General features: G+C 47.8%; 1 protein-coding gene across 4 annotated transcripts; it reads right to left on the reverse strand.

Moving 5' to 3' along the window:
- Positions 1-345: 345 nt before the first annotated feature.
- Positions 346-25,570, reverse strand: RAN (RAN, member RAS oncogene family). 4 transcript variants are annotated; one of them, XM_033954108.1, is made up of 7 exons: positions 25,463-25,570; positions 23,991-24,036; positions 23,075-23,159; positions 20,578-20,703; positions 19,813-20,000; positions 1,280-1,450; positions 346-761 (listed from the first exon to the last, which is right to left on the reverse strand). In XM_033954108.1, the coding sequence occupies exons 2-7, from the start codon at positions 24,024-24,026 to the stop codon at positions 717-719; spliced, it is 651 nt and encodes a 216-aa protein (XP_033809999.1). In that variant the 5' UTR covers positions 24,027-24,036; positions 25,463-25,570; the 3' UTR covers positions 346-716. The 4 variants fall into 4 exon arrangements, with proteins under 4 accessions (XP_033809999.1, XP_033810000.1, XP_033810001.1 ...); XM_033954109.1 differs by lacking the exon at positions 25,463-25,570 and adding an exon at positions 25,321-25,402; XM_033954110.1 differs by lacking the exon at positions 25,463-25,570 and adding an exon at positions 24,909-25,140.
- Positions 25,571-27,318: the final 1,748 nt, after the last annotated feature.

The raw sequence follows: 27,318 nt of genomic DNA on the forward strand, positions 1-27,318 counted from the left end.
ACAGATTTTGGTTTTGTTTTTTTTTTAAAGTCTTCTGCTTCAGCTCAACCATGACCAGGTTGCCAACTGGGCCGAGATCGCAAACCTAGCCTAGTACAGAGCTGCAAGGAATGCTTACCACCCTCTACTAGAGCCAGAAAAATGCCGACCTATGGCGACACATAACCTTTATCAAGACATCTGCTGGCAAAACAAGCATAATCCAAAGGAAATGTTACTCCAACCTGCGGAATAATGCACTAACTCACAGAAAACTGATAGTCAGAAATACAGAATTTCAAACACTAAAATAATGCATTCTTTAAAAACTTCCAACAGTGTACGAAAGCTCAGGTGCTTAAGATATTTGAAATACAACTTTTATTATGATCTAAACAAAAAAAAAAAGAGGAATGGGAATGATAGGAACAAACAAATTCACCACTGAATACTGTGATGTGACTGTAGCAGTCTTAAATTAGATCTGGAAACTTAAGGATAAGTAATTGCAGTCCAAAACAGCTAAATATGCAGGTCCAAAATATGAAGGTTGTTTGTTTTTTTTTTTAAACTGCCACATTCACTCCGAAGCCCATTCATCTCCTTTAGCATCCCAAAGATTAAGCACATGTTCTGCTCAGCTAGATAATAAAGTGGCAAACACGCTGCACCACTGACATCACAGGACAGTTGCCTATAAAACTAGACTTCTGACGCTGGGCTCCAGCTTTATTCCCTCACAGGTCATCATCTTCATCTGGCAGTGCAGTAGTCTGAGCAATCTACAAGAAGGGAAAAACACACCATTAATACCAGTTTAAACCAGTATTGTACTTGGAGCAGTGGTGTAGTAAGGGAGGGGGCACCTTGGTGGCCTTGGTGGAGGCGAAGACACCCATCCTCCTCTTCCCACTCCTCCCCCCACGCCTTCACTAGCCCCCTCCCCCACTGTACCTACAGCTCTTCGCTGGCACAAGCAACTCAACCTGTTTCTTGTGCCAGTGTTGGCTCTCCCTTCTACTTCACTTCCAGGTCCTATACCTAGGAAGTAACGTTCAGAGGGAGCACAAAAAACAGGCAGCAAGTTGGTGATGATGATGCTCACGCCTGGAAAGTTAAGGTACAGAGGAAGGGGGGTCGCAGAAGAGAGCAGGGGCGCTACCGTCCAAGGTGCCTCACACCCTTGCTACGCCACTGACCGGGAGTTTAAGATGCCAATGTTGTAGTGAGATCTCTGAACCCAATTATTCCAAGAGGATAACCTCTAAATTTTCACAAAATAATAATTTAAAAATGTTACCTGTAAATCTTGCTCATATTGTGCTGCCAATGCTGGGTCCATAACTACCTCTGGTGGTGCAAGAGCAGGCATGGCTACAAACTCCAAATTAGGATCACCAATTAGCTTTCTGGCAAGCCAAAGGAAGGGCTTCTCAAAGTTGTAGTTACTCTTGGCTGAAATATCATAGTACTACAAAAACAAAAATCCAGACTTAAAATACTTACTACAAAAATCTATGAGCATTCTGTACCACAGTAAACGTTTAAAAATTAAGACACTTTCAGTTTAGAAATGCACAGCAAAGGTAAGCATTAAGCATTTTAGGTGATACCTGGCCTTATATATATATACTAGTCTTTAAGCCCGTTACATTAACGGGTGCTAGAACATGTGTGTGTGTCTGTCTTTTTTTCTCTCTCTCTCCTTAGCCGCTTTCTTTCTTTCTGCCTTTATTTTTCCTTGGCTGTCCATCACCACCCCTTGCCTGCTCCCCCTGTCCATTTTCCCTTCCTTTTACCTCCACTGTGTCCACCACCACCCCTTCACTACTCTCCTTATGCAGCAGCAGCCCTTCTCCCTTTGTTTTACCTCCCCCTGTCCAGCAGCACCTCTTTCCTTCTCCCTCTGTCCAACATTAGTCCTCCGTTCCTTTTTCTTCACCTCCCCTGTCCATCAGCATCTCTTTCCTTCTCCCCCTGTCCAGCAGAAGGCATCCCTTCCTTTTTTATCCTCCCTCCTCCTTCTTATCCCTATGATACTCTTACCTTGCTCTGCCCCTGATCAAAGGTTCCCGACAGCTGCCCAGTTTCACCCATTGGAAAAGTTCCCACTGCCGCATCCCGCACCCCTCCTGACGCGGCTCCCGCTGTCCTTTCTGTCTGTCTCTGTCCCTGGCCTCCTTTGCCTGTCTGTCTTTCTGTGTATCTCCCTGACTCTGTGTCTTTCTTCTTTCCTTTCTGTCTCCCTTCCTCCCTCTGTCTGTCTGTCCAAAGCAGCATTCCATCCCCCTCCATTTCCCTCCCCCCACAACAGTTCCCTGTGCACCTGCCCCTGTGTCTTTCTTATTTTCTTTGTGTTTCCCTTCCTCTCTGTCTGTCTGTCCGTCCAAAGCAGCATTCCCTTCCCCTCCATTTCCCTCCCCCCCACCAGTTCCCTGTGCAGCAGCATTAGCGTTTCCTCTACCCCCCCCCCCCCTTTCCCTTCCCGCGGGCCGGACTACAAAGGTGGTGATTCCAGCAGCGCTTGCATCAGTCTCCACACGCTGCTTCGGGCCCTTCTACTGCCCTGATTTACTCTGGCACGTCCCTGATGACATCATCAGAGACGCGGCAGAGCAAATCAGGACAGTAGAAGGGCCCGAAGCAGCGTGTGGAGACTGATGAACACGCTGCTGGAATCGCCATTCGGGCCCGTGGGAAAAGAAGGGGGTGGGCGGCGGCAGGAGAAACGGAGATCGGCGGCAGGAGAAACGGAAAACGTCGTCTGGCTGCAGTCCGGCTTGTGGAGGCGATAGGCTGGTGACGTATTAGCGCGCATGCGCACTCCTTAGGCCACAGACCTACAGCGCACGGAACACGCAAATAGGAATGCGCATGCGCGAGTTAGCCTTTTATTATATAGGATAAGATATCTTGGTGGTTCTCTAAATGCCAAAGAGAATGTTCTAAAAAAAAAACCTTTGTATCTATGAACTACTATACTAATGTGATGTCAAATGAACTCTCTTATTTCCAAATGTCTACACCAATCCAGATGAATGGGATATACCCAAGCCCCTCTTTCTTAGGAGTGGGAAGCAGCCATAGTCACCCAGGGCATGTCTACTCCAAAAGGAGTCCTCTCATCCGTATATCCAACCTGTAATGCTTCATACAATATGCAAAGAGTCCAAATCACTACTTTAGATATCCTCCAGAAAAATGTCTCTACATTGCACCCAGAAGACATCTGCACCTTCTAGAATGAGCTTGAAGACCCTTCCGAATAGGCTCATGTGAATAAGAAACAACCTTTATGTGAAATACTGTGTGAAAATCAAAAATATCAGATAAGGAATCCTGCATATGTCTTGCAGCTCTGAGATGTAGAAGAAAGCAATGTTACTTACCGTAACAGTTGTTACCCAGGGACAGCAGGCAGCTATTCTCACTAGTGGGTGACGGCATCCGACGGAGCCCGATGCAGACGTCTCACAAGCATACTTGCTTGTAGAAACTTTAGAAGTTTTGAGTCGCCCACACCGCGCATGCGCGAGTGCCTTCCCGCCCGATGCACCGGGCGTGTCTCCTCAGTTCAGATAGCCAGCAGAGAAGCCAACCCTGGGGAGGTGGATGGGACGCGAGAATAGCTGCCTGCTGTCCCTGGATAACAACTGTTACGGTAAGTAACATTGCTTTATCCCAGTACAAGCAGGCAGGTATTCTCACTAGTGGGTGACCTCCAAGCTAACCACAATGGAATGGTGGGAGAGTTGGCAACTTAAGAGAATAAATTTTGTAATACTGTTTGGCCAAACTGTCCATCCTGTCTAGAGAAAGTATCCAGGCAATAATGAGAAGTGAAGGTATGAACCGAGGACCAAGTGGCAGCCTTACAAATCTCAATCAGGGTCGATCCGACGAAGGCTAGAGGCTGCCATTGCTCTGACCTTATGGGCTGTGACTTTACACGGAAGGGGCAATCCAGCCTGGGCATAGCAGAAAGAGATACAAGCCGCCATCCAGTTGGAGATGGTACGCTTCGAGATAGGACGTCCCAACTTGTTCGGATCAATGGAGATGAAAAGTTGAGGAGCAGTTCTGTGTGGCTTGGTGCATTCCAGGTAGAAAGCCAAAGCACGCTTACAGTCCAGAGTATGAAGAGCTGATTCTCCAGGGTGAGAATGAGGCTTTGGAAAGAACACTGGCAGAACAATGGATTGGTTGAGATGAAATTCAAAGACCACTTTAGGAATGAATTTCGGATGAGTGCGAAGAACCACCTTGTCATGATGGAACACAGTGAAAGGCGGATCCGCTACCAGTGCCTGGAGCTCACTGACTCGACAAGCAGAAGTGAGGCCAATGAGAAAAACCACCTTCCAAGTGAGAAACTTCAGAGAAGCCTTGTTGAGAGGTTCAAAGGGAGGCTTCATAAGTTGAGAAAGTACAACATTGAGGTCCAAAACCACTGGAAGCGGTTTGAGAGAATTGACATGGAAAAGTCCTTTCATGAATCTGAAATCACAGGATGAGCAGAAAGAGGTTTCCTTGCAGAGGCTGATGGAAAGCAGCAATAGCACTCAGGTGGACTCGGATCGATGTAGACTTGAGGCCAGAATGAGAGAGGTGCAAAAGATAGTCCAAAAGCACGTTGAGGCTCCTTATGTCGAGAAACGCATCGTGGAAAATCTAGTCCATTTTTGGGAATAGCATTGTCTAGTAGCAGGCTTCCGGGAAGCTTCCAACACATCCCGCACAGCTTGGGAGAACTGAAGGGGCGTTATGTTGAGAGGAACCAAGCTGTCAGGTGGAGGGACTGCAGGTTGGGATGAAGCAGAGATCCTTGATGCTGAGTAAGCAGTGATGGAAACACTGGAAGAAGGAATGGCTCCCTGCTGCTGAGTTGAAGTAGAAGGGAGTACCAAGGCTGCCTGGGCCACCGTGGAGCTATCAGAATCATGGTGGCATGGTCGGACTTCAACTTGACTAGAGTCTTTTGAATGAGAGGAAACGGAGGAAATGCATACAGAAAGATTCCTCCAGTCCAGAAGAAAAGCATCTGCCTCGAGGCGATGAGGAGTGTAGATCCTGGAGCAGAAATGAGGCAGTTTGAAGTTGGGGGGGGCTGCAAAGAGATCTATCTGAGGCGTTCCCCACAGAGAGAAGATGTGATGAAGGGGCGTGGAATGAAGAGTCCATTCGTGAGGCTGGAGGAGATGACTCAAGTTGTCCGCCAAGGCATTGTCCGCCCCCTGAATGTAGACAGCTTTGAGGAAGGTGTTGTAGCGAATCGCCCAATCCCAAACTCTGAGAGCTTCCTGACAGAGGGAGGCCGATCCCGTGCCGCCCTGTTTGTTGACATAATACATGGCGACCTGATTGTCCGTGCGAATGAGGACCACCTGGTCGTGAAGCAGATGCTGAAAAGCATTGAGAGCATTGAAAATTGCCCTGAGTTCCAGGAGATTGATGTGGCACAGCTGGTCCGCGCTGGTCCAGAAGCCAAGTGCTAAGGCCATCCAGATGAGCTCCCCATGCAAAGGTCGAGGAGTCGGTCATGAGAACCTTCTGATGGGAAGGTGTGTAAGACAGCAAACCTCTGGATAGATTGGAAGAGATCATCCACCAGTGAAGAGATTGTGCAAGTGCAGGAGTGACCTGAATGTTGCGAGACAGAGGGTCGGAAATATGCGACCATCGAGATGCCAGGGTCCACTGAGGAATCCGCAGGTGAAGTCTGGGAAAAGGAGTCACGTGTACTGTAGAGGTCATGTGGCCCAGCAGAACCATCATGCGTCTCGCCGAGATGGACGGGGGAGAGGCCACCGCATGACAAAGGAGGAGGAGAGCATCCAGACGTTGTAGAGGAAGGAAGGCTCCGAGTTGAATGGTATTCAGAATAGCTCCTATGAAGAGAAGAGTCTGAAGGTTGCAGATGGGATTTCGGGAAGTTGATCTCGAACCCCAGACTCTGCAGGGAACCAGATAGTCCTCTGGGTCGCCTGGACGACCCCCTGAGACGTGGAATCCTTGATGAGCCAGTCTTCAAGGTAGGGAAACACCTGGAGACCATGGTTTCTGAGTGCTGCGGCCACCACAACCAGGCACTTGATGAAGACTCTGGGAGATGAAGACAGGCCGAAAGGAAGCACTCAGTATTGAAGATGGAGATGTCCCACCCGAAATCTGAGGTATTGTCGGGAGGCCGGATGGATGGGAATATGAGTGTAGGCCTCCTTGAGATCCAGAGAGCATAACCAGTCGTTCTGTTCGTGGAGGGGGTAGAAAGCAGCCAGGGTGAGCATGCGAAACTTCTCTTTGACCAGAAATTTGTTGAGCACCCTGAGGTCCAAAATAGGACGCAGATCGCCCGTCTTCTTCGGAACAAGGAAGTACCGGGAGTAAAAACCCTTGTTCGGTTGGTCCACAGGGACCGGCTCGACGGCCCGAAGCCGGAGCAAAGCATGAGCTTCCTGAAGAAGAAAGGCGGTCTGGGTCAAGTTGGAAGGATACTCTCTTGGAGGATGTTCCAGAGGAACTCGATGGCATTGAAGAGAGTATCCTTCTCTTACGATGGAAAGGACCCAGAGGTCGGTGGTAATAGCCGTCCATCGATGATAAAAATGATGGAGGTGACCTCTGATGGGAAAAAGAGGGGAGGGCAGAACGATGGTAGTTATGCTCCCTACAAGACAGTCAAAAAGGCTGAGGAGCCTTGGGGACAGCAGAAGGTTGAGGTTTTTGCTGTGTCTTCTGCAGGTGCTGCCTCTTAACCAGCTGACGGATGGCGGGAGGCTGCTTAGGGGTGTAACGCCATTGGTAGATGAGAGGCGGCTGTGAAGGACGAGATGGAACAGGCTTGGGCTTCGGACAAAGGATGGACTGGAAAGACTTTTCATGAACCAACAGCTTCTTCGTCACCGCCTCGATGGACTCGAACAGGTCTGCTCCTGCGCACGAGACATTGGCTAGCCTGTCCTGCAGATTCGGGTCCATATCAATGGTCCGAAGCCACGCCAACCATCGCATGGCTACGGAGCACGCCGCTGCTCTTGCAGAGAGCTCAAAGGCGTCTTAGGAGGACTGCATCATCTGGAACCTTAGCTGAGATAACGAGGCCAGAACCTCCTGGTATTCGAAGCGAACCTGCGAGTCCACATAGGGCAAGAATTTCTGAAGCACGGAGAGGAAGAACTCGAAGTAGGTGGCAAAGTGAAAGCTGTAATTCAGAACTCGTGAAGCCATCATCGAGTTCTGGTAGATGCGCCTGCCAAACTTATCCACCGTCTTACCTTCCCTGCCAGGCGGAACGGTAGCATAGACCTGGGAGGGGTGAGACCGCTTCAGAGACGACTCCACCAAAAGGGACTGATGGGAAAGTTGAGCCCCCTCGAAGCCCTTATGGTGCACCGTGCAGTACCTTGCATCTAACTTGCCAGGAACAGCGGGGATGGAAAAAGGCGTTTCAAACAGCGCATGAACGTCTGGTCCAGCAACTTGTGGAGAGGCAACCGGAGAGACTCGGCAGGAGGATGAGGCAGATGCATCGTCTCAAGATATTCCTTGGAGAACCTGGAGCCCGAGTCCAGGCTGATGTCTAGATCCATCGCCATCTCTCGCAGAAAGGCAGAGAACGACAGCTGATCCACCAGGGCAGGGCCTCGAGGCGGACTCGAGGACGTCGAGGCTTCCGGGTCCATCGAGGCCTGGGACCGACCAGGAGAAAACGACCCCATGGCGTCCTCGAACTACGGCCCAGGAGGAGGCGAGGTATCCGACCGTGAATATTCGAGGTAGGGCTGCTTCTTTCGAGGCGAGGCGTGGCACGATGAATGCCTCAAAGAATGCCTCGAACGACGATCCGAATCATAACTCGAGGAAGGTCTCGACCGGCGAGGCAATGGAAGCTCCGCCGACGCTTCCAGCGAGTGGATGGGGCTGGAAGCGGTGGATCGAAGCAGAGGTGGAGCAGAAGCCCCTCGAGGTGCCTGCCAGGCCTCGAGGCTCGGCATCCGAGGTAACGGGTACGGAGGAAGCTCCCGGAAAGCGTCAGGTCCATGCCTCGAAGGTATCGGCTCCAGCGGGGGCATATGCCAGTGTTCAGCCCCAGATGTCGAGGGCATCGGTTCCAGAGGCGGCATGGGCAAGGACTCCGCTCCCTGCGAAGGATGCCTCGAAGCCATACCAGACCCTCGCTGAGACACTGCTCCCAGCAATGAGAGAGTACGTCGAGGGGGCACCGGAGGCGGCTCGACCTCGCGGGAGGCCTCTGCGTGCCCAGGCTGGATCCTAGATAGAATCCTCGGCCCTATAGTGGTAAGGAGCTCAATGAAGCGCTCCTCCATCAGAGACCGAAACGAAGCCGACAAGGGGGGGGGGGGGGGAACAGCATCTGGAATGGGACCCCCTCTACGGTCTTCGCGGTCACGGGTGCCGGGGGTGCTTGGACTTTGAAGCCTTGGGCACCTTAAGCACCACCGGAGGAATAGACTGCTAGGCTACCTGACCTGAAGAGACCGAGGAAGGCACCGCGCAGCTGGCGTCGAAGCCAGAACAAACGAAGCAGGCTTCAGAAGACCCGATGCAGTAGAAGTGGAAGTGAAAGTCGAAGCGCACTTCGGGGAGGACGGCTCCTTCGACTCCTCCATGCTGAACATCGACTCCCACAAGAAGCAGCGTCGTTTGAAAGCATGTGTTGTATGTAAGTGTGGAACAAGGCCGGTACGATTTCGGGAGGTGTTGAGGCCCGAGACACTGCAGGCAGCACCGATGAGGGTCCGTCAGCGAAATCGCACGCTGGCACTTGACACACTTTTTAAAACCGGTAATAGGCCGGGACAGAGGCCGAAAAAGCTCCGCCGCAAAGTCGAAGCCACGGGGCTGCGGCCTCGCGGCCGGATCGACGGAAGAAATTTAAAAAAAAAAAAAAACACGAAGGGAAAACACGATTAAGAGAAAAATAAACTCCAAACAGTGGATTTAGAAGGCAAAAAAAGGGTTCATTCAGCGCAGAGTTGAAGACAGACTTCTCGGCTCCGCGGAAAAGTAAGAACTGAGGATACACGCCCGGTGCATCAGGCGGGAAGACACTCATGCATGCGCGGTGTGGGCGACTCGAAACTTCTAAAGTTTCTACAAGCAAGTATGCTTGCGAGACGTCCGCATCGGGCTCCGTCAGATGACGTCACCCACTAGTGAGAATACCTGCCTGCTTGTCCTGGGATAACTGAGCAAATGGTAACTGAGAAGTGTCTTAAGGCAAGCCTGTACGGTGCAACAATTCAAAAGGCAGGCCCTTCAAGACATTCAGATCCAAAATTCAAAGTCCACTGAGAGCTGGAGAACTGAAACAGGGGTCTGGAACACACACCCTCTATATTCAGGTAAAAGGTCAAACAGCCCTTCATCTGGCCAGAAAGAGGAAATTGCTGCCATCTGCACTTTAGCTCTATGAGAATTAAACCAAGTCTTCCATAAATTCATACATGCTCTGACACTAGTATGGGAGTTCTGGGTAGAGAATGACATGGGGGGAAAAAATTTGTCCCCACGAGCTCGGTGCCCATCCTGTCTCCATCAACCATTTGATCCCATCCACAAAAAGATGTTGAGCTGACAGGGCTTTGTTTATAATATCAACAAAACTAATATACAGTAGAATCTTGGTTTACGAGCATAATTTGTTCCAGAAGCATGCTTGTAAACCAAAGTACTCGTATATCAAAGCGAGTTTCCCCATAGGAAATAAGGGAAACTCGCTTGATTGGTTTCACCTCCTCCTCTTCCACCCTTCCCCCGGTGCTGCTCTACCCACCCCCGAGGGCACTGGTGCGCTTTCACATCCCCCCACGAACCAGCATTGCCCCCCATCACGAACGCCCACTCGCCCAAACTGAAGCCTTAGACCCCCCCCCTCATCGGGCACTGGCCACAGCATCAACCCACAGAAGGTGCTGGAGCCTGAAAATCATGCTGGTTGCCGGACTGGGCCTTGAGCATCTGCACATGCTCAAGGCCTTCTGGCTCCCACCTCTCTCTCTGAGATTCTCGGGGAGAATGAGAGCCAGAAGGCTTGAACATGCGCAGATGCTCAAGGCCCAGTCTGGCAAGCAGCACGATCTTCAGGAACTGGCACCTGCTATGTGTTGGTGCTGGTGCCAGATGGGGGTAAGGCTTCAGTTTGGACAGGTGGGCGTTTGCGAGGGGGAGTGATGCCCGTTCGCGGGAGGGGGGGGGACTCGCAAATTGAGTCAACGCTCGGTTTGCAAGTTACAATTTGCGAAAATGTTTTGCTCGTCTTGCAAAACTCGCAAACCGCGTTACTCGAAAACCGAGGTTAGAAACATAGAAAAGTGATGGCAGAAAAGGGCCAAGGCCCATCGAGTCTGCCCATCCACCCTCCTAACTACCCTTTGAGAGGTCACACTCTGATATCCCATTTCCTCTTAGAGATCCGACATGAGCATCCCATCTGTTCTTAAAATCAGGCACGCTACTGGCCTCGATAGCACAGTTACTTACCGTAACAGGTGTTATCCAGGGACAGCAGGCAGATATTCTTGACTGATGGGTGACGGCACCGACGGAGCCCCGGTACGGACAATTTTAGAGTGATTGCACTCTAAGAACTTTAGAAAGTTCTAGCTCGGCCGCACCGCGCACGCGCGAGTGCCTTCCCGCCCGACAGAGGCGCGCGGTCCCTCAGTTAGTATAAGCCAGCTAAGAAGCCAACCCGGGGAGGTGGGTGGGACGCAAGAATATCTGCCTGCTGTCCCTGGATAACACCTGTTATGGTAAGTAACTGTGCTTTATCCCAGGACAAGCAGGCAGCATATTCTTGACTGATGGGTGACCTCCAAGCTAACAAAAAGAGGGATGGAGGGAAGGTTGGCCATTATGAAAACAAATTTTGCAAAACAGATTGGCCGAAGTGTCAATCCCGTCTGGAGAATGCATCCAGACAATAATGAGATGTAAAAGTGTGAACTGAGGACCAAGTAGCAGCTTTGCAGATTTCCTCAATAGGAGTGGAACGGAGGAAAGCTACAGATGCTGCCATAGCTCTGACTCTATGGGCCGTGACAGAACCTTCTAGTGTCAGTCCGGTCTGAGCATAACAGAATGAAATGCACGCTGCCAGCCAATTAGACAACGTACGTTTAGAAACAGGACGTCCCAATTTATTCGGATCAAAGGACAGAAAAAGTTGAGGAACTGATCTGTGGGGTTTCGTACGCTCTAGATAGTAAGCTAGAGCCCGTTTACAATCCAAAGTATGCAGAGCTTGTTCCCCAGAATGAGAATGAGGTTTTGGAAAGAAAACCGGCAGAACAATGGATTGGTTGAGATGGAATTCAGAGACAACCTTAGGGAGAAACTTTGGATGTGTACGCAAAACCACCTTGTCATGGTGAAAAACCGTAAAAGGTGGATCTGCGACAAGTGCATGAAGCTCACTGACCCTCCTGGCAGAGGTAAGAGCAATAAGGAAAAGCACTTTCCAAGTGAGAAACTTGAAAGGAGATGTAGCCAATGGTTCAAATGGAGGCTTCATCAAGGCGGAAAGAACCACATTGAGATCCCAGATAACAGGAGGGGCTTTAAGAGGTGGTTTCACATTGAAAAGCCCACGCATGAACCTGGATACCAGGGGATGAGCTGAAAGAAGTTTTCCATGGACTGGCTCATGAAAAGCTGCAATGGCACTGAGGTGGACTCTGATGGAAGAGGACTTAAGGCCAGAGTCAGACAAAGAAAGTAAATAATCCAACAACGTCTCCACTGCCAGGGAAGTGGGATCAAGATGATGACGAAGACACCAGGAAGAAAATCTCGTCCACTTTTGATGGTAACATTGCAGAGTGGCTGGTTTCCTGGAGGCATCCAGAATGGAACGAACGGGCTGCGACAAAAGAGTATCAGTCGAAGTCAGGCCGAGAGATACCAAGCTGTCAGGTGTAGAGACTGGAGGTTGGGATGTAGAAGGGTTTCCTGCTGTTGCGTAAGCAGAGATGGAAACAGAGGAAGAAGAAAAGGTTCCCTGGAACTGAGTTGAAGTAGAAGGGAGAACCAATGTTGCCTGGGCCACCTCGGAGCAATTAGAATCATGGTGGCTCGTTCCCTCTTGAGCTTGAACAAGGTTCTCAACATGAGAGGCAGAGGAGGGAAGGCGTACAGGAACAGATTCGACCAGTCGAGGAGAAAAGCATCTGCTGCTAGACGGTGCGGAGAGTAAAGTCTGGAGCAGAATAGGGGCAGCTGATGATTGTGAGGAGCTGCAAAGAGGTCTATCTGAGGAGTGCCCCATTGAGTGAAAATAGACTGCAGAGTTACAGGATCGAGTGTCCACTCGTGAGGTTGGAGAATTCTGCTGAGTTTGTCCGCTAAAGAATTCTGTGCCCCCTGAATGTATATAGCTTTCAGGAAGAGATGGTGATCTATGGCCCAAGTCCAGATCTTCTGGGCTTCCTGGCATAAAAGGCGAGAGCCTGTCCCACCCTGTTTGTTGATGTAGTACATCGCAACCTGATTGTCTGTGCACAACAGAAGGACCTGAGGAAAGAGAAGATGTTGGAAGGCCTTGAGGGCGTAAAACATCGCTCTGAGTTCCAGGAAATTGATTTGATGCTTCTTTTCCTGGGCTGTCCAAAAACCTTGAGTCTGGAACTCGTTCAAGTGAGCTCCCCATGCATACAGAGAGGCGTCGGTGGTGATGACTAGTTGATGAGGAGGCTGATGGAACAGAAGACCTCTGGATAGATTTGAGGATACCAACCACCATTGAAGAGACTGACGAAGAGATAATGTCACAGATATGTGTCGTGAGCAAGGATCCGACGCTTGGGACCACTGAGTAGCAAGGGTCCATTGAGGAGTGCGCAGGTGAAGACGTGCGTGAGGTGTGACATGAACTGTGGATGCCATGTGCCCCAAGAGTACCATCATCTGTCTGGCTGAGATGGAAGGTAGTGAAAGCACCTGCTGACATAGAGACTGAAGGGTCTGAAGACGATTGGATGGTAGGAAAGCTCTCATTTGGAGTGTATCTAGGATCGCTCCAATGAATTGAAGTCTTTGAGTGGGGATGATATGAGATTTGGGTAGATTGATCTCGAACCCCAGAATTTGTAGAAAGTGGATGGTTTGGTTGGTGGCCAGGAGAACTGCTTGAGCGGATGTGGCTTTGATCAACCAGTCGTCCAGGTAAGGGAATACATGAAGGTGGTGAGAGCGTAGAAATGCCGCTACCACAATGAGACATTTGGTGAATACCCTTGGAGATGAGGCTAGACCGAAGGGCAGTACCTTGTATTGGTAATGACAATGATTGATCATGAATCGGAGATATGGTCTTGAGGTTACATTGATCGGTATGTGAGTGTAAGCCTCTTTGAGATCGAGGGAGCATAGCCAGTCGTTTTGATTTAGAAGGGGATAAAGGATGGCTAAAGAAAGCATCTTGAATTTTTCTTTTACCAGATGTTTGTTGAGATCGCGAAGATCTAGGATGGGTCTGAGATCTCCTGTTTTTTTGGGGACTAGAAAATAACGGGAGTAGAATCCCTGCCCCTTTTGATCTAGAGGAACTTCTTCTATAGCGTTCAGAAGGAGGAGGGATTGGACCTCCTGAATAAGGAGGGCCGATTGAGGACTGTTCAAAGCAGACTCTTTTGGCAGGCTTTGAGGTGGAAGAGTCTGAAAGTTGAGAGAGTAGCCGTGGCGGATGATGTTGAGGACCCATTGGTCCGACGTGATTACTTCCCACCGGCTGAGGAACAGAGAAAGTCGACCTCCTATAGGCTGAGGCAGGAGAGCAGGAATAGGGATACTGGCTATACTGTGGAGAATGAAGTCAAAAGGGCTGTGACTTCTGCTGAGGAGGTTGTTTCACAGATTGTTGTTGCTGCTGCTGTCTGGGAGGCTGACGTTGTTGTTGCCTCTGACGCCTGGGTTGCTGAGCAGTGGTAGTTAATGGACGAGCTGTGAAGCGGCGTTGATAGGCCGACTGCTGTCTATATGGTTTTGGCGGAGGAGGCTTCTTTTTATTTTTAAGCAGGGTATCCCAGCGCGTCTCATGAGCCGAGAGCTTTTGTGTGGTTGAGTCCATGGAATCCCCAAAGAGCTCATCCCCTAGGCACGGGGCGTTGGCTAACCGATCTTGATGGTTAACATCAAGCTCGGATACCCGAAGCCAGGCCAAACGGCGCATAGCCACCGACATTGCTGTCGCTCTGGATGTAAGTTCAAAGGTGTCATATATGGATCTAACCATAAACTTACGTAATTGGAAAAGAGACGACAAGCAGGTGTGAAAAGAGGGATGCTTTCGTGAAGGAAGATATTTTTCGAAAGAAGCCATGGTGGTAAGGAGATGCTTTAAATAAAAAGAAAAATGAAAAGCATAATTACTAGCTCTATTTGCTAACATAGCATTTTGGTAGAGCCTCTTACCAAATTTATCCATGGCCCTTCCTTCTCTGCCAGGAGGGACAGATGCTCCTGAAGTCTTTTTAAGGGTGGACTCGACAAATAATGATTCGTGTGGAAGTTGAGGTTTGTCGAACCCAGGAATGGGAATTACTTTATATAGAGAATCCAGTTTACGTGGGGCCCCTGGAACAGTTAAAGGAGTCTCTAAATTCTTATAGAAAGTTTCCCTCAAGATGTCATGAAGGGGAAGTTTCAAAAATTCCTTTGGAGGCTGATCAAAATCAAGGGCATCCAAAAAAGCTTTAGACTTTTTGGATTCAGCCTCCAAAGGAATGGACAAGGATTCACACATCTCTTTCAAAAAACAGGAGAAAGAGGAAGTGACCTGTTTGGAGGATGGGTCAGGGACAGCCGAATCCTCCTCCTCTGAGGAACATTCGCCTTCAGAAAGAAAGGGTTCCTCTGAGTCTCCCCACAGATCAGGGTCCCTGACATGGGAAGAATGGTCCCGAGACTCAGGTGTCGACGTTTGTATGTGTCGGGTTTTGCGCACCGACTTACCCGACCTCATCGATACCGAGTCAGGAGATGTTATCGGTCGCACCGGTGCCGAAGTCTGTACCGATTGATGGTGAGCTCTCGGCTCCGGTGCAAGAACTGGCATCGATACCGATGAGGTTAGGTGAAGCGGTACCGAAACAGTGGAAGCGGGTAACACGGGTTCCACAATCGGTATCGATACGGGTTGTTCCACAACCGGTACCGATAGCTCGGTGCGGGCCGGCACCGGAAGGTTCGGTGTCATGATAGCAGGAAGGAGCCTTTCTAATTGCTCCTTAAGCTGCACCTGAAGGATGGCCGTAATGCGGTCATCGAGGGATGGCACCGGTACCGCTTTTTTCTTCTGCGGTACCTGCGGTGCCGCTCGACGCCCCGGAGATGAGGAGCCCGATGTCGAGGGACTCACCTCTATAGGGGCGGAGCGCTTCCGCTGGCGTCTTACAGGCGGCAGGATTGGACTCACTGCACTCGAGGCCGGAAGACGTTCCAGCGGGGAAGGCTTCTTAGCCGGCTTACCTGACTGTTGAGATGCCGGTGTGGAATCACGCGGCGTCGAAGACGAGGGTGCCGACTGAATCGGTGCCGAAGCCGGAGTCGAAGGAACGGGGTCGGACATCTCGGTACCGAACAGTAATCGCTGCTGTATCTGGCGATTTTTTAATGTCCGTTTTTTTAGAGTAGCACAGCGGGTGCAAGTAGAGGCCTGATGCTCAGGACCCAAACACTGTAAACACCAGTTGTGTGGGTCCGTGAGAGATATAGGCCTAGCACACCGCTGGCACTTTTTAAAACCCGGTTGAGGGGGCATGAAAGGAAAAACGGCTTCCGCCAAATCGAAGGCCGAGGCTTCGATGGTGGCAGAAGGCCCCGCCGGGGAAAATCAAATTAAGAAAAGAAAAAATATTTTTTTTTTTTTTTTTTTTTACAAAAGAAAAAAAGAACGAAATAAGGCCAAAAGCCAAAAAGTTTACGCGAGCGGGAAGGCAATAGAAAAAAAGTTTCAACAGCCGTTGAAAAAAACGCGTCTTCTTAGCTCCGCGGAAACTAAGAAACTGAGGGACCGCGCGCCTCTGTCGGGCGGGGAAGGCACTCGCGCGTGCGCGGTGCGGCCGAGCTAGAACTTTCTAAAGTTCTTAGAGTGCAATCACTCTAAAATTGTCCGTACCGGGGCTCCGTCGGTGCCGTCACCCATCAGTCAAGAATATGCTGCCTGCTTGTCCTGGGATAAAACCTGTTGTGGAAGCTCATTCCAATTGCCAACCACTCTTTCGGTGAAGACTGTACTTTATTCTAAAGCAAAAAAAAAAAAAATAGAAAATTTTTTTCTACCTTTGTTGTCTGGTTTCTGTCTTCCTCATCCATTTCCTTCCATCCACTGTCTGCCTTCTCTCTGCCTCCTCCATGCTGTTATTGTGCCTCTCCCTTCCATCTCTCCCTCCACCTCCCCCTAATTGGTTTGGCACCCATCTTCTTCCCTCCCCACTTTACCCAATTCTGGAGCATTGAAGTTGCGTGCGGCTGCTGGAAAGGTCATCTGACGCAACTTCTGGTCGCGTCAGAGACGACCTTTACGGCGGCCACACATGACTTCTTGCTCCGGCTGCTCGTAGAAAGGAAATTTAGAAATCGCCCACCATGAAAATAAGGGAAGGGAGGGAGAAAGGGAGATGCTCAGACGGGGCGGCGGTGGTGATCAGGCGGTAGCAGCAATTGTAAGGAGGGAAGAAGCATGATTTGTGACCGAGTGCGTTCCCTCCCTCAACTACGGAGACAAGGCCATTGACTGCTCCATGGACGGTGAATGGCCTTGTCCCTGAAGCCAGGGTAAACACCGTTTTGGGAATACTGGGACTCCAACCAGATCTGTCCCTTCAGCCATTGCAGAAGCTAAAAGGGAGCTTCACTACTAAACAGTTCAGTTGTGGGAATAGCAAATTCCACTTGCAGTTTTCCTATGCATAGGAAAGCCACATAGAAAGGAGCACATACAAATTCCAGCCATATGGATTCTTTGTACTACAGGTATACCATCGATTTTCCAGTACCTCTGGTTCCAAACCCTTGCCATTAACTGTTTTGCCAAATGGTGGTCACTTTTAGAATATGCTCTAATCTCAGCACCTCTCCTTCCTCCCTCCCCACCCCCGTACTACCTTAATCTTCGCCAGAAGTGAGCTCCCACTTGCCTTGGCTGTTCCTCTGTCATTTCCTGGTCACAGGACCAGAGGTCGCATTAGAGAGAGCAAAGATTGGTGCAGGCAGCAGATGCTGCTTGACACCAGACTAAAGGAGATGGCAGACAAGTCAGTGGTATAGCTGTATCATACCTACACCAATGGCTGTGAATAGGCCTGCCAAACTGCTGGCATGGCACACTCCTTCCCCTGCCTCAAATCAACATGTGCTGCCATACAGTTCACCAAGCCTAAGCCTTTTCCACTGAAAAGTGCTGCTGCAACTTTTTCACCCACCTACTTCCAATGATAGCTCCTGGCACCATTAAAACCACCACTAGCCCAGCTGAGAAGGGGGGCGGGGAGAAGGAAAAGCCAAATGTGGTTCTACCTAGAGAAGCAGCCTTGGAAGCAAAAGTTCAACTTCAACTCCCCCCCTTAATCCCCCACCACCACTCAAGGCTCATGTATTTACAGGAAGTAGGGGATACCTTCTAATGGGCATAATACCTTTTATCACTGCAAAGTTATGCTCTGCTTCCATCTGCAGATACCACATATTTGTGTGGACTAGTCTAGCAGGATGAAATTTTCTATTCATTTCCATAATACAGTACATGAAACAGCTGTGAAGACCTGATGGACTGTTTTACATAGCTAAGGATACAGCCCAGCTGCCAATGATACAAAGAACATCCTTGGAACCTCTCCAAAGATCACTGTGTTAGCTACTGTACTAGGAGCAGATAATTCCCCAATTTGGTAACCCATGTCTAACCACAAAGAACACTATTTACTGTACATTTGCTTTCCTGATTTAAACCTGTTCTAGGGTGGCTTTTACCTTCTACTGTATATTCCACAAACTGCTCTGGAAGTCTAGTTCTGGACAAAGCTGAAGGCCTTTACCCATTGTATTTTCACACCACCAATTGACACTATACTCAATTGAATCTTGGACGTTGACTGTGCTTTATGTATATTCTAGTGGGAAATTATTGCTATAAGTTGCCATATTTCAAGACTTTGTCCTAAGCCCTCTACATGTTCACTCTGTACTCTTCTCATGGCTCTCAATATAGTTTATGCAAAGGAGAGCTTCCACTTAACTCTACATCAGATATCTGTTGAAACTCCAAAATGAAAGCTTTATCTTGATATTCGTCCACCTTAACATGTAAAAATGACCAAGCCAAAACTTCCTTGAATCACTTTGCCTCCACCCTCCTTTATCTGTCTGTGGATGACACTCCCACCTTCTAGGTTCAGTGCCTCAGTGTTTACCAAAAAAAATCCATGTGTGCTTTAAGAGATTCCAGAATTTAAAAAAATTCCCTTCATTATACACTAGAATAGATTACATACATGTATGTCACATATGCAAGAGTCTGTCAATGAACGTCTGTGTGCATAAGGATACAACCGCCCAGACGAGCATCATTCTTTGACATGATTGGTCCTTGAAAACTAATGGCAAGTTCATTTTATTTTTATGCAGTAGTTACCCTAACTTTAGCAACATTGGGAAAAATAACCTGAATCACAGTTACCAGATGCTAGGGTCCACCTTGGGGATTAACCTCCAAGAAAAGGATATGGGTATCATCGCAGACAATGCGATGAAACCTTCAGCCCAATGTGCAGCGGCAGCCAAAAAAAGCAAACAGGATGCTAGGAATTATTAAAAAAGGGAGAGTTAACAAGACTAAATGTTATAATGCCCCTGTATCGCTCCATGGTGCGACCTCATCTGGAGTATTGCGTTCAATTCTGGTCTCCTTATCTCAAGAAAGATATAATGGCACTAGAAAAAATTTCAAAGAAGAGCGACCAAGATGGTAAAGGGGATGAAATTCCTCTCAGATGAGGAAAAACTAAAATGTTTAGGGCTCTTCAACTTGGAAAAGAGACTGATGAGGGGATATATGATTGACGTCTACAAAATCCTGAGTGGAGTAGTAGACAAGTGGATCGATTTTTCCACTCTATCAAAAATTATAAAGATTAAGGGACACTCGATGAAACTGTAGGGAAATACTTTAAAAACCAATTGGAGGAAGTATTTTTTTCATTCAGAGAATAGTTAAGCTCTGGAATGCATTGCCCAAGGTTGTGGTAAGGGCAAATAGCGTAGCTGGTTTTAAGAAAGGTTTGACAAGTTCCTGGAGGAAAAATCTAGTCTTATTGAGAAAGACAAGGGGGAAGCCACTGCTTGCCCTGGGTAGTATGGAATATTGCTACTCCTTGGGTTTTGGCCAGGTACTAGTGACCTGGATAGGCCACCGTGAGAACAGGTTACTGGGCTTGATGGACCATTGGTCTGACCCAGTAAGGCTATTTTTATGTTCTAAAAGCAACAGAAAAAAAAAATTATTTGGTTGCGGAGAGGGAATGGGGATGAATTTTTGTCCCATCACTCTCTAAAAAGGCTCTGCTCTTCAGCTCCAGGAAAGCAGCAGTTGCTGCTTCTTTCCTCCCTCTCCCCCATTTAAGAAGCAAGGTGCTCAGATGACTCTGAAGGGCTGGTGTCTCCAGAGGGAGACAATTCTTCAAATGGAGCAAATTTTTAATCTTATGATAAAAAGGACCACCCAGCAGCAAATGACACCAACCAAAGTACTATCAAATGTTATGCCAGGAGCTTAAGCACCCACATTATATAAAATTCCATTTATGCCAATCATACCTGAAGGTTCTTTTTCCTATGGAAGACAATGGATTTTGCCTTGACTTTCCTGTCCTTAATATCCACTTTGTTGCCACACAACACAATAGGGATATTTTCACATACTCGTACCAGATCTCTATGCCAGTTGGGAACATTCTTGTATGTAACTCTTGATGTGACATCAAACATAATGATGGCACACTGAGCTGAAATAAAAATTTTACATAAATGTTTAAAGATTATACAGTTAAAGTTTACCCCTCCATCTTTTAAAGCTGTTTAAAGGATGTGCATTAACCCCCCCCCCAATCCCTTTTACTAAGCCACGGTAGAGGTTTCTATTATGACCCAGAGCACTAAATGCTCCCACGCTCATAGAATTCCTATGAGAATGGGAGCATTTAGAACTCCAGGCCATGGTAAAAATCTCTACCACAGCTTAGTAAAAGTGGGCCTAAATGTAATTAATGCTCATTAATGTTTGTAGTGGGAATACTGAACTAGACATTCTTGCTTTTATAGCAGTTATTTGTAAGCTATCTTGTACAGTGTACAATTTGCTGTAAATATGGTTTTACAAGTATTGCAAACAGCTTTAATACTTAAGTGGTATATCAAGTAAGTCAAATCATTAACCTATGAATTAATGCATAAGTCAGTTAGTGCATTAAAATGAATCTGAAAGCCAAAATATTGTTTGGGCTTTGATTTTAACATCTCTAGCTATTGACAGTATAGACAGATGAAGTATTTCATACTTAAATTTGTAAGGTTAAGACATACCTTGGATATAATAACCGTCTCTAAGACCACCAAATTTCTCCTGACCAGCTGTATCCCATACATTAAATTTAATTGGGCCTCTGTTAGTGTGGAACACCAGAGGATGAACTTCAACGCCCAGTGTAGCTGTAATAGAAAGACAGTTTAGCCCAAGAAAGACACTGAAGAAAATATAAAATTTTAGCAGTTTCTAAGATTCTGAATGAATCAGCATTCTGAATAGTTATGAAGTGTGTGTATATATGTATACATACATACATATATATACATACATACACACACATACATATATATATATATATATATCTATCATATATAATAAAAGCCTAACTCGCGCATGCGCATTTCTATCTGCGTGCTTCCATGATCAGTAGTTCCGTGGCCGCAGGAATGCGCATGCACGAGTCCCCAGCCTTACTTTCCAGCACCTACCACTCGCCGCCAGAGCTGGACTTCCTGCTCTTCGTGTGCGGCACTCCCTGCTCTCCAGCAATGGCATGGCAGTTTCCCCAAATTAAAAAAAGAGACTACGGCAGTGGAGATAAAGGGGGAAGCCGAAGAAGTCAGCTGTTTGCAACGGCCCCGCACTTGCGGTCTCGCTGGCTCCTTTGCTGGGGGGTTTCGCGGTAGCGGCTCCTCTTGCGTCCGGCCCTGTGTCCGGGGCTGGCTCCTATGGAGATGTTGTTTTTCTGTGTGGGGCTCGGCGGCGGCTTCTCTCGGGAGCCGTCACAACATCAGAGACAAGGCTTCCGACGCTGGTGCGCTTCTTGAGGGAGACTGCCGCCGCAGCTTTGGACAGAGGGGTAGCATTTTTGTGGGAGCCGGCCTTCGGAGAGGCTTGGGACGCGGGGACGGATGCGGGAAGGGCTGCGGTTGGGGGGCCAGCCAGATCGCGAGTGTGGGGCCATTGTAAGCGCGGATTGGTCAAGGAGCCGCCGCTGCCGAGGCTTTGAAATTGCTCTCCCACCGTCACTCCCTCCCGCCTTGGCTCTGCCTCTGCCCAGGTTCAAAAGCAGGAGAGGCGGTCAGCCTGCACTCCCTCTCTCTCCTAAATCGTGGACGGGCTCAAGAGTTACATTAGACAGCTTTCATCGCCCTGAGCCCCCCCCCCTTTTTTCTTTTCGCTCCCTAAATCGAGACTGTGCAATGAGTTTCTCTAAAGAGTCCAGATTGTCTCTCCGATTAAATGTTAACATTTCTCATCTAGCACCCGTTAATCTAACGGGCTTAAACACTAGTATATAGAGAATCTCGGAGAGGGTGAGATCCCGAAGGCCTGAACATGCGCAGATGCTCAAGGCTCAGCAGCAGACTGGCAGCAGGCACTTTCTATCCCTGGCGGTGCAGGGGTAAGGACAGGGCCAGTCGGGGAGGGGGGGGGAAAGAGGCGATAGCAGCACCGGTGGCCTCGGGTGGAACATGGGAGTCGGGGTGCATCCGGCAGGAGTGAGCCAGCACCTGAGAGTTCCAGCAGAGGGGGTAGTGGCATCCGAGGGGGGGGGGGAAGCAGTGGCCGGGAGCGGCAGACCAACAGTGTCCAGTCGGGCTCTATGGCGGCAGCGGCGGCTTAGCCAGCACCACCCGCAGTGAGAGGCAGCGAACAGCAGCAGAGGAGGAGAATTGGAGGAGCCGCGTGGATGGGTCTGTGGCAGAGGCAGCGGTGGAGGCGTCCCTAATGGTTATTAAGTTTTTGGAGATGTGGAACGAATTTTTCAAGTTTACACTAACTCTTACGGGAAAAGTTTTTTTGATATACGAGTGTTTTGGTTTAAGAGCATGCTTCTGGAACGAATTATGTTCTTAAACCAAGGTACCACTGTATATACACACACACAGATATGGAGCCAGAAGCAATTGTGGGTGGAGTTGGTAAATATGTACCAATTTAGTTTCAAAATAAAATCTCAAGCTGTACTTTTTATCTGCACTTATTTTAGCTGATATGTGATCCTTATTCATAGTTTTAATGCTTGTATTAGTTACTTTGATTTTGTTATGTATGATGTTAATATCATATTAAATACTGTGTATCTAATTGTGTAAACCGCTATGAACTGCTGGTTAGGCGATATATAAAAATAAATTACTACTACAAGAGCTTTACATCCAGTAAAAAACAATTAAAGCCTAATCAGTAGCAGACAGAGTAGAAAAATAGGAGGCAAAGGTTTGGTTTACCAACTCCACATCCCTGCTTTAACTACACTAAATTTGTACCTTTCCAAAATAGCGCCATACCTTTTAGACATTCAGTTCAGTTCATCTATACACTTTTATACTGCACAAGCTCTCAAACAATCATTTTAAACCACTCTACACAAGCAAAATAGTATTTTGTGGTAATGTTTGCTTATGAAAAGTCATTTTACTTTGCTATATTAACTACAAACTAGAAATCCATCAAGGAGTACCACTGTGACTAGGTCGAAGTCAAAGATGACAAGGTTTACTGCTTCAGCATGCTAGCAGTTATTTAAAAACTATAGCTTTCACATACCTACATATTTCTTCTCAAATTCACCAGTCAAGTGACGTTTCACAAAGGTAGTCTTGCCAGTACCACCATCCCCAACCAAGACCAGCTGTTAGAGAAAGAGAAAAAAAGAAGAAAATTGCTACCGAAGGACTGTTTCGATAAACATTTACATATCTATATAACAAAATTAGTTATTTACCCTTGACCTTACCCCAAAAGGGTACAAAATTAGGCTACATATCTTATATATTAGCTACAGTAAAACACATGAATATCCCTTGGGGTTTAAGAACAAAATCTTACAAACTATTCAGGGACCCCAAAAAAGCCAGTAAACAAGATGATATTCTGGATGCACTCATACTGATTTGTCTCCCACTTATCAAGAGCTATGAAACCACATTGCCCATACTGGGGAGAAGGGAGCATTCTGTTTTTACCCGGTCACCACAAAATGCAAGTATTTGAGGCACAATTTTACCATACTATAGTGAAGTAATTGTATACTTGGAGAATAGGCTTGATTTTAAAAGAGAAAAAAAAAACACCTTAAGACTAGATCATAAAAATGAATATTTTGTGAAATGGGCAGAAACTTATTTTGTCTTAAGCTTTTAGTATGGTGCTCATTTTACCTCTTTTTGTTGTGTATATTTTAATTTGTAAACAGCCTAGGACTCGTGTGCGACATAAAAATGTAATAAATAAGTTTTTCCATTAAGCTTAGGAAATTACCAAGGCACTTACACACAGCTCTAGTTAAATTACTAATAAGTAAGGAAAAAAAGACAGTAGTACTATTCTTAAAATCAAAATCACAGGAAGTCAAAGTTATTCCACCTAAGCTGTTTAATATTCAGGTAGTCACTACTTGAACAAATCTAACACACATTTTGCTTTGAACAAGCAACCACAACAGTTACATACATGGTCTCACCTTAAACTGAACTTGTGGTTCTGCTTGAGATGCCATGCTGGTGTTCCTGCAAAATAAATCTGTTTCAGTAAAATCCCAAAGAGTCAGAATATGACATTTAACCTACCACTGTTTAACACTGCTCCTATCTTATCAGCTGTCTAACCCCCACTGCCTTTCACTGAGCTAATAAAACATATGTAGAGAGCCCGGGACTCTGCGACTTACTATTTAAACTCAATTGAATTTTTCTTTACTGGCCTAATGACGTGGTAAAACAACAAAACTGTTACAGATATAATAAATTAGAACGTTAAAAGAGAGGCCTAAAGACATCCCCAGTTTTTCTGCTCTTTGCCATTAAGATACTCGATGGGCAGAAGCAGCGGGAATTATAGATCCCTGGCTATTTCAAGAATAGTCGGTCCATCCTCCATAAACAATGGTACTCCATGTTAGAATGGGGCCAAAGAAAGCTTAAGTGTCGGTCACCCCGAACAAACTAATCTGTTAACCCCACCTTCCACGAGAACGAGAGAACCCACAAAGGAAAGCCAACTTCAACTATACTAATGAAGGATTAAACCAAAGTACAGGGTGAGAAGGCCAACGAAGCCTAGATCAGAGGCGCAGGAAACTAGACCCGCATGGAGCCGGTGAATGAGCTCTTAATGGCGGACACTTTTCTCTCTTCCCCACCTCACTTAACTATTACGAGACGAACAGCCGAACCGGATTACCGACCCCCCCCTCCCCCCGTGCTAGAGCGGGAAAGGCCACAGGAAAAAAGTGCATAGTCACGCAGCGAGGATGGGATGAGGAGAGGACGGTAAGAGCTCCCACCCTTAAGAACAGAAAAAAAGGAATAGGATGAAAGATATAGACACTCGCTTCCCAACACCAGAGGCCCGAGGGGGTGAGAAGGCAGCGGAATCTCACCAGATGAGTTTACAGGCGCTATCTCGGGAGACAAACACGGAAAAGGGAGCCTTCCCCTTCGTCAGGCTCGCTATGGTACGGAAGCGAAAAGGCCGCACACAAGTTACGACTTTAAGCCAAGTGAAAAGTCAACAAACGCCTCACGTGAGGCCCCGGATTCAACCGGGCCTAAGCGACCAGCTCCAGGCCTTAGAAGAAAAAGCTCTTAAGTCAGCAGAGCTCCTCTTTCCTTTGCACCGCAGTGGAGACCCTGAACTGCACTCGAAATACAGAGCGACGACAAAACGGCGCCGTCAGCGACCCACCCCCTCAGTCAAGAAAAAAAAGCGCGCCAAGCCCTCTCCCTCCCCTCCCCCACCCCACAGGGAGCGCCAAAGGCAGAGCCTGCGCCCCACCAGCCCGCCGCCCTTACCCACAACCATTCCGCCCGGGGCGGTCTCAGCGGGCGCGGGGCGGGTACCGGCTGGGGCGCCCGGGGTCGTGAAAGCAGCGATGGCGACGATATAGAAAAGATTGCTGAGCGGTCGACCTTTCCCCCCCACGAGATCGCTTACCTTGTCTAGGCGCTTCTTAGACACTGGGCAACGGAAAAAAAAGATGGCGGAAGCGCGATTCAAATATGCGGACGCAGGCGGGTCACATGGGCTCTGACGTCGTTGCGGCTGCCGGCGGGAGGCGAGCTTTCGAACGGGAGGAAGAGGCAGGAGTTTGCTTCTCCTCTTCAGGGTTGGAAGCTCCAAACCTTTCCCCTCCCTGAGTGCTTAAGCGCTGGGCTTGGATATTTAATGCCGCCCTTCTATACACCGTATAAGAAGACTTTTGTGTCATTAGCTTCTGTTCTTTTTCTACATTTTCTGTGGCTGAACAGGAGTAGTTGAACGGGTAATGCAGTGGCTTGAGAACCTGGGGAGTCACGTTCAATTCCCAGCCTAATAACATAGTAGATGGAAGAACTGAGAGAGACAGAGAAGTACATAAAAAACATAAGAACTGCCATAGTGGGACAAAGACTGAAGGTCCATCAAACCCAGTATTCTATTTCCAAAAGTGACCAGGGATGTTGTAGAGCCAGGGCAGGATTAATTCTTTGAGGGGCCCCCTGGCACTGCCCCACCCCACCCATGTCCTGCCCCCATTTATCTGTTTTCTTATTTACATTTGTATTTCTTTCTTTTTTAAAAATTCAAAACAAACAAAGATTTGCATACCAGTGCACAGTTTTTCTTCTATGCAACCCCCAAACATCGCTGAATAAATCCCCCTTCCGTCCCTTCCCACCTACTTACCCAGGACTTTAACTCTGAACCCTCTCCATGCATATATATGTGTTCAAATATTAGTAAAGCAGTAATAATATCCAAAATATAAGTCTATATTAATAACCAAGTTTGTAACGCCTCTCAACTGCCTCACTCTACATCAATCAACTGTAACCCATATGTATAAACAACCAAATCTAACATTTCTCTAGTACGTTCCACTCCATGAATGTTTTGCAACAAAACAAGGCAAGCAGTCCACCAAACAATCCAACATGAAACAAAAAAAGACTGCCAGAAAATAAGGAGATTCAAATCAGGTTAATTCAAGGTGCTCCGAAGAACCATGCCTGATGCATTTCGCCAAACAAGGCTAGTCAACGCTAACAAAAAAACATGTCTCATACAAAAAGAACACAGAAAACACCTTCGCATAGTATGGAATATGTAATCACAAACTAACCTCTCCCCCTTTTACAAAACTGTAGTATGGTTTTTAGCCATGGCCAGCGCTAAAAAATGCTCTACAGTTTTGTGAAAGGGGGGATAAAATAGAAATACGTAGACAAAGGTTAAATAAAACCACCAAGAAGCTGGATTCTGCATACAATGCAACACCACAGAAACAGCGATGCATGTCCCCTAAAGCAAAAAAATAAATAAATAGAATTTTTTTTTCTACCTTTGTCTTCTCTGGTTTCTGCTCTCCTCATCTTCTTGTCACTCTCTTCTTTTCATCTTCTGTCCTTCTGTGCCTCTTCCAGAAATTGTCTGCCTCCCCCTTCCATCTCTTCTTCCCTCCACTCCCCCCCCCCCGCATTAGTGTGCCATCCATCATCTTCCCTTCCCTCCTCCAATGGTCTGGCATCTCTCTCCTCTCCTCCCCTTCCCTCCCCCACACCCCCATGGTCGGGCATTTTCACTTTCTCCTCTCCCTTCCTCTCACTTCCATCAGCATCTGCCCCCTTTCTCTCCCTCCAACCCAATTCCATTCAGGATCCTTCCGCCTTATATCTCTCTCCCCTTTCTTTGCACCCCAATTCATCAGCATCTGCCCCCTTTCTTTCCCTTCAACCCAATTCCATCCAGTATCTTTCCCCTTATATTTCTCCCCTTCCCCTGCACACCAATTCCATCATCCCCTTTCTCTC

Source organism: Geotrypetes seraphini, chromosome 8 (assembly GCF_902459505.1).
Source record: "Geotrypetes seraphini chromosome 8, aGeoSer1.1, whole genome shotgun sequence".
Classification (NCBI taxonomy): domain Eukaryota; kingdom Metazoa; phylum Chordata; class Amphibia; order Gymnophiona; family Dermophiidae; genus Geotrypetes; species Geotrypetes seraphini.

What these genes read in the sequence shown, in the direction of transcription:
- RAN (XM_033954108.1), bottom strand. Translation starts at nt 24,026, where the DNA reads ATGGCATCTCAAGCAGAACCACAAGTTCAGTTTAAG. An exon ending in AACCACAAGTTCAGTTTAAG is followed by an intron (nt 23,160 to 23,990) that starts GTGAGACCATGT and finishes TTTCTCTAACAG; the next exon opens with CTGGTCTTGGTTGGGGATGG. An exon ending in ATTTGAGAAGAAATATGTAG is followed by an intron (nt 20,704 to 23,074) that starts GTATGTGAAAGC and finishes TTTCTATTACAG; the next exon opens with CTACACTGGGCGTTGAAGTT.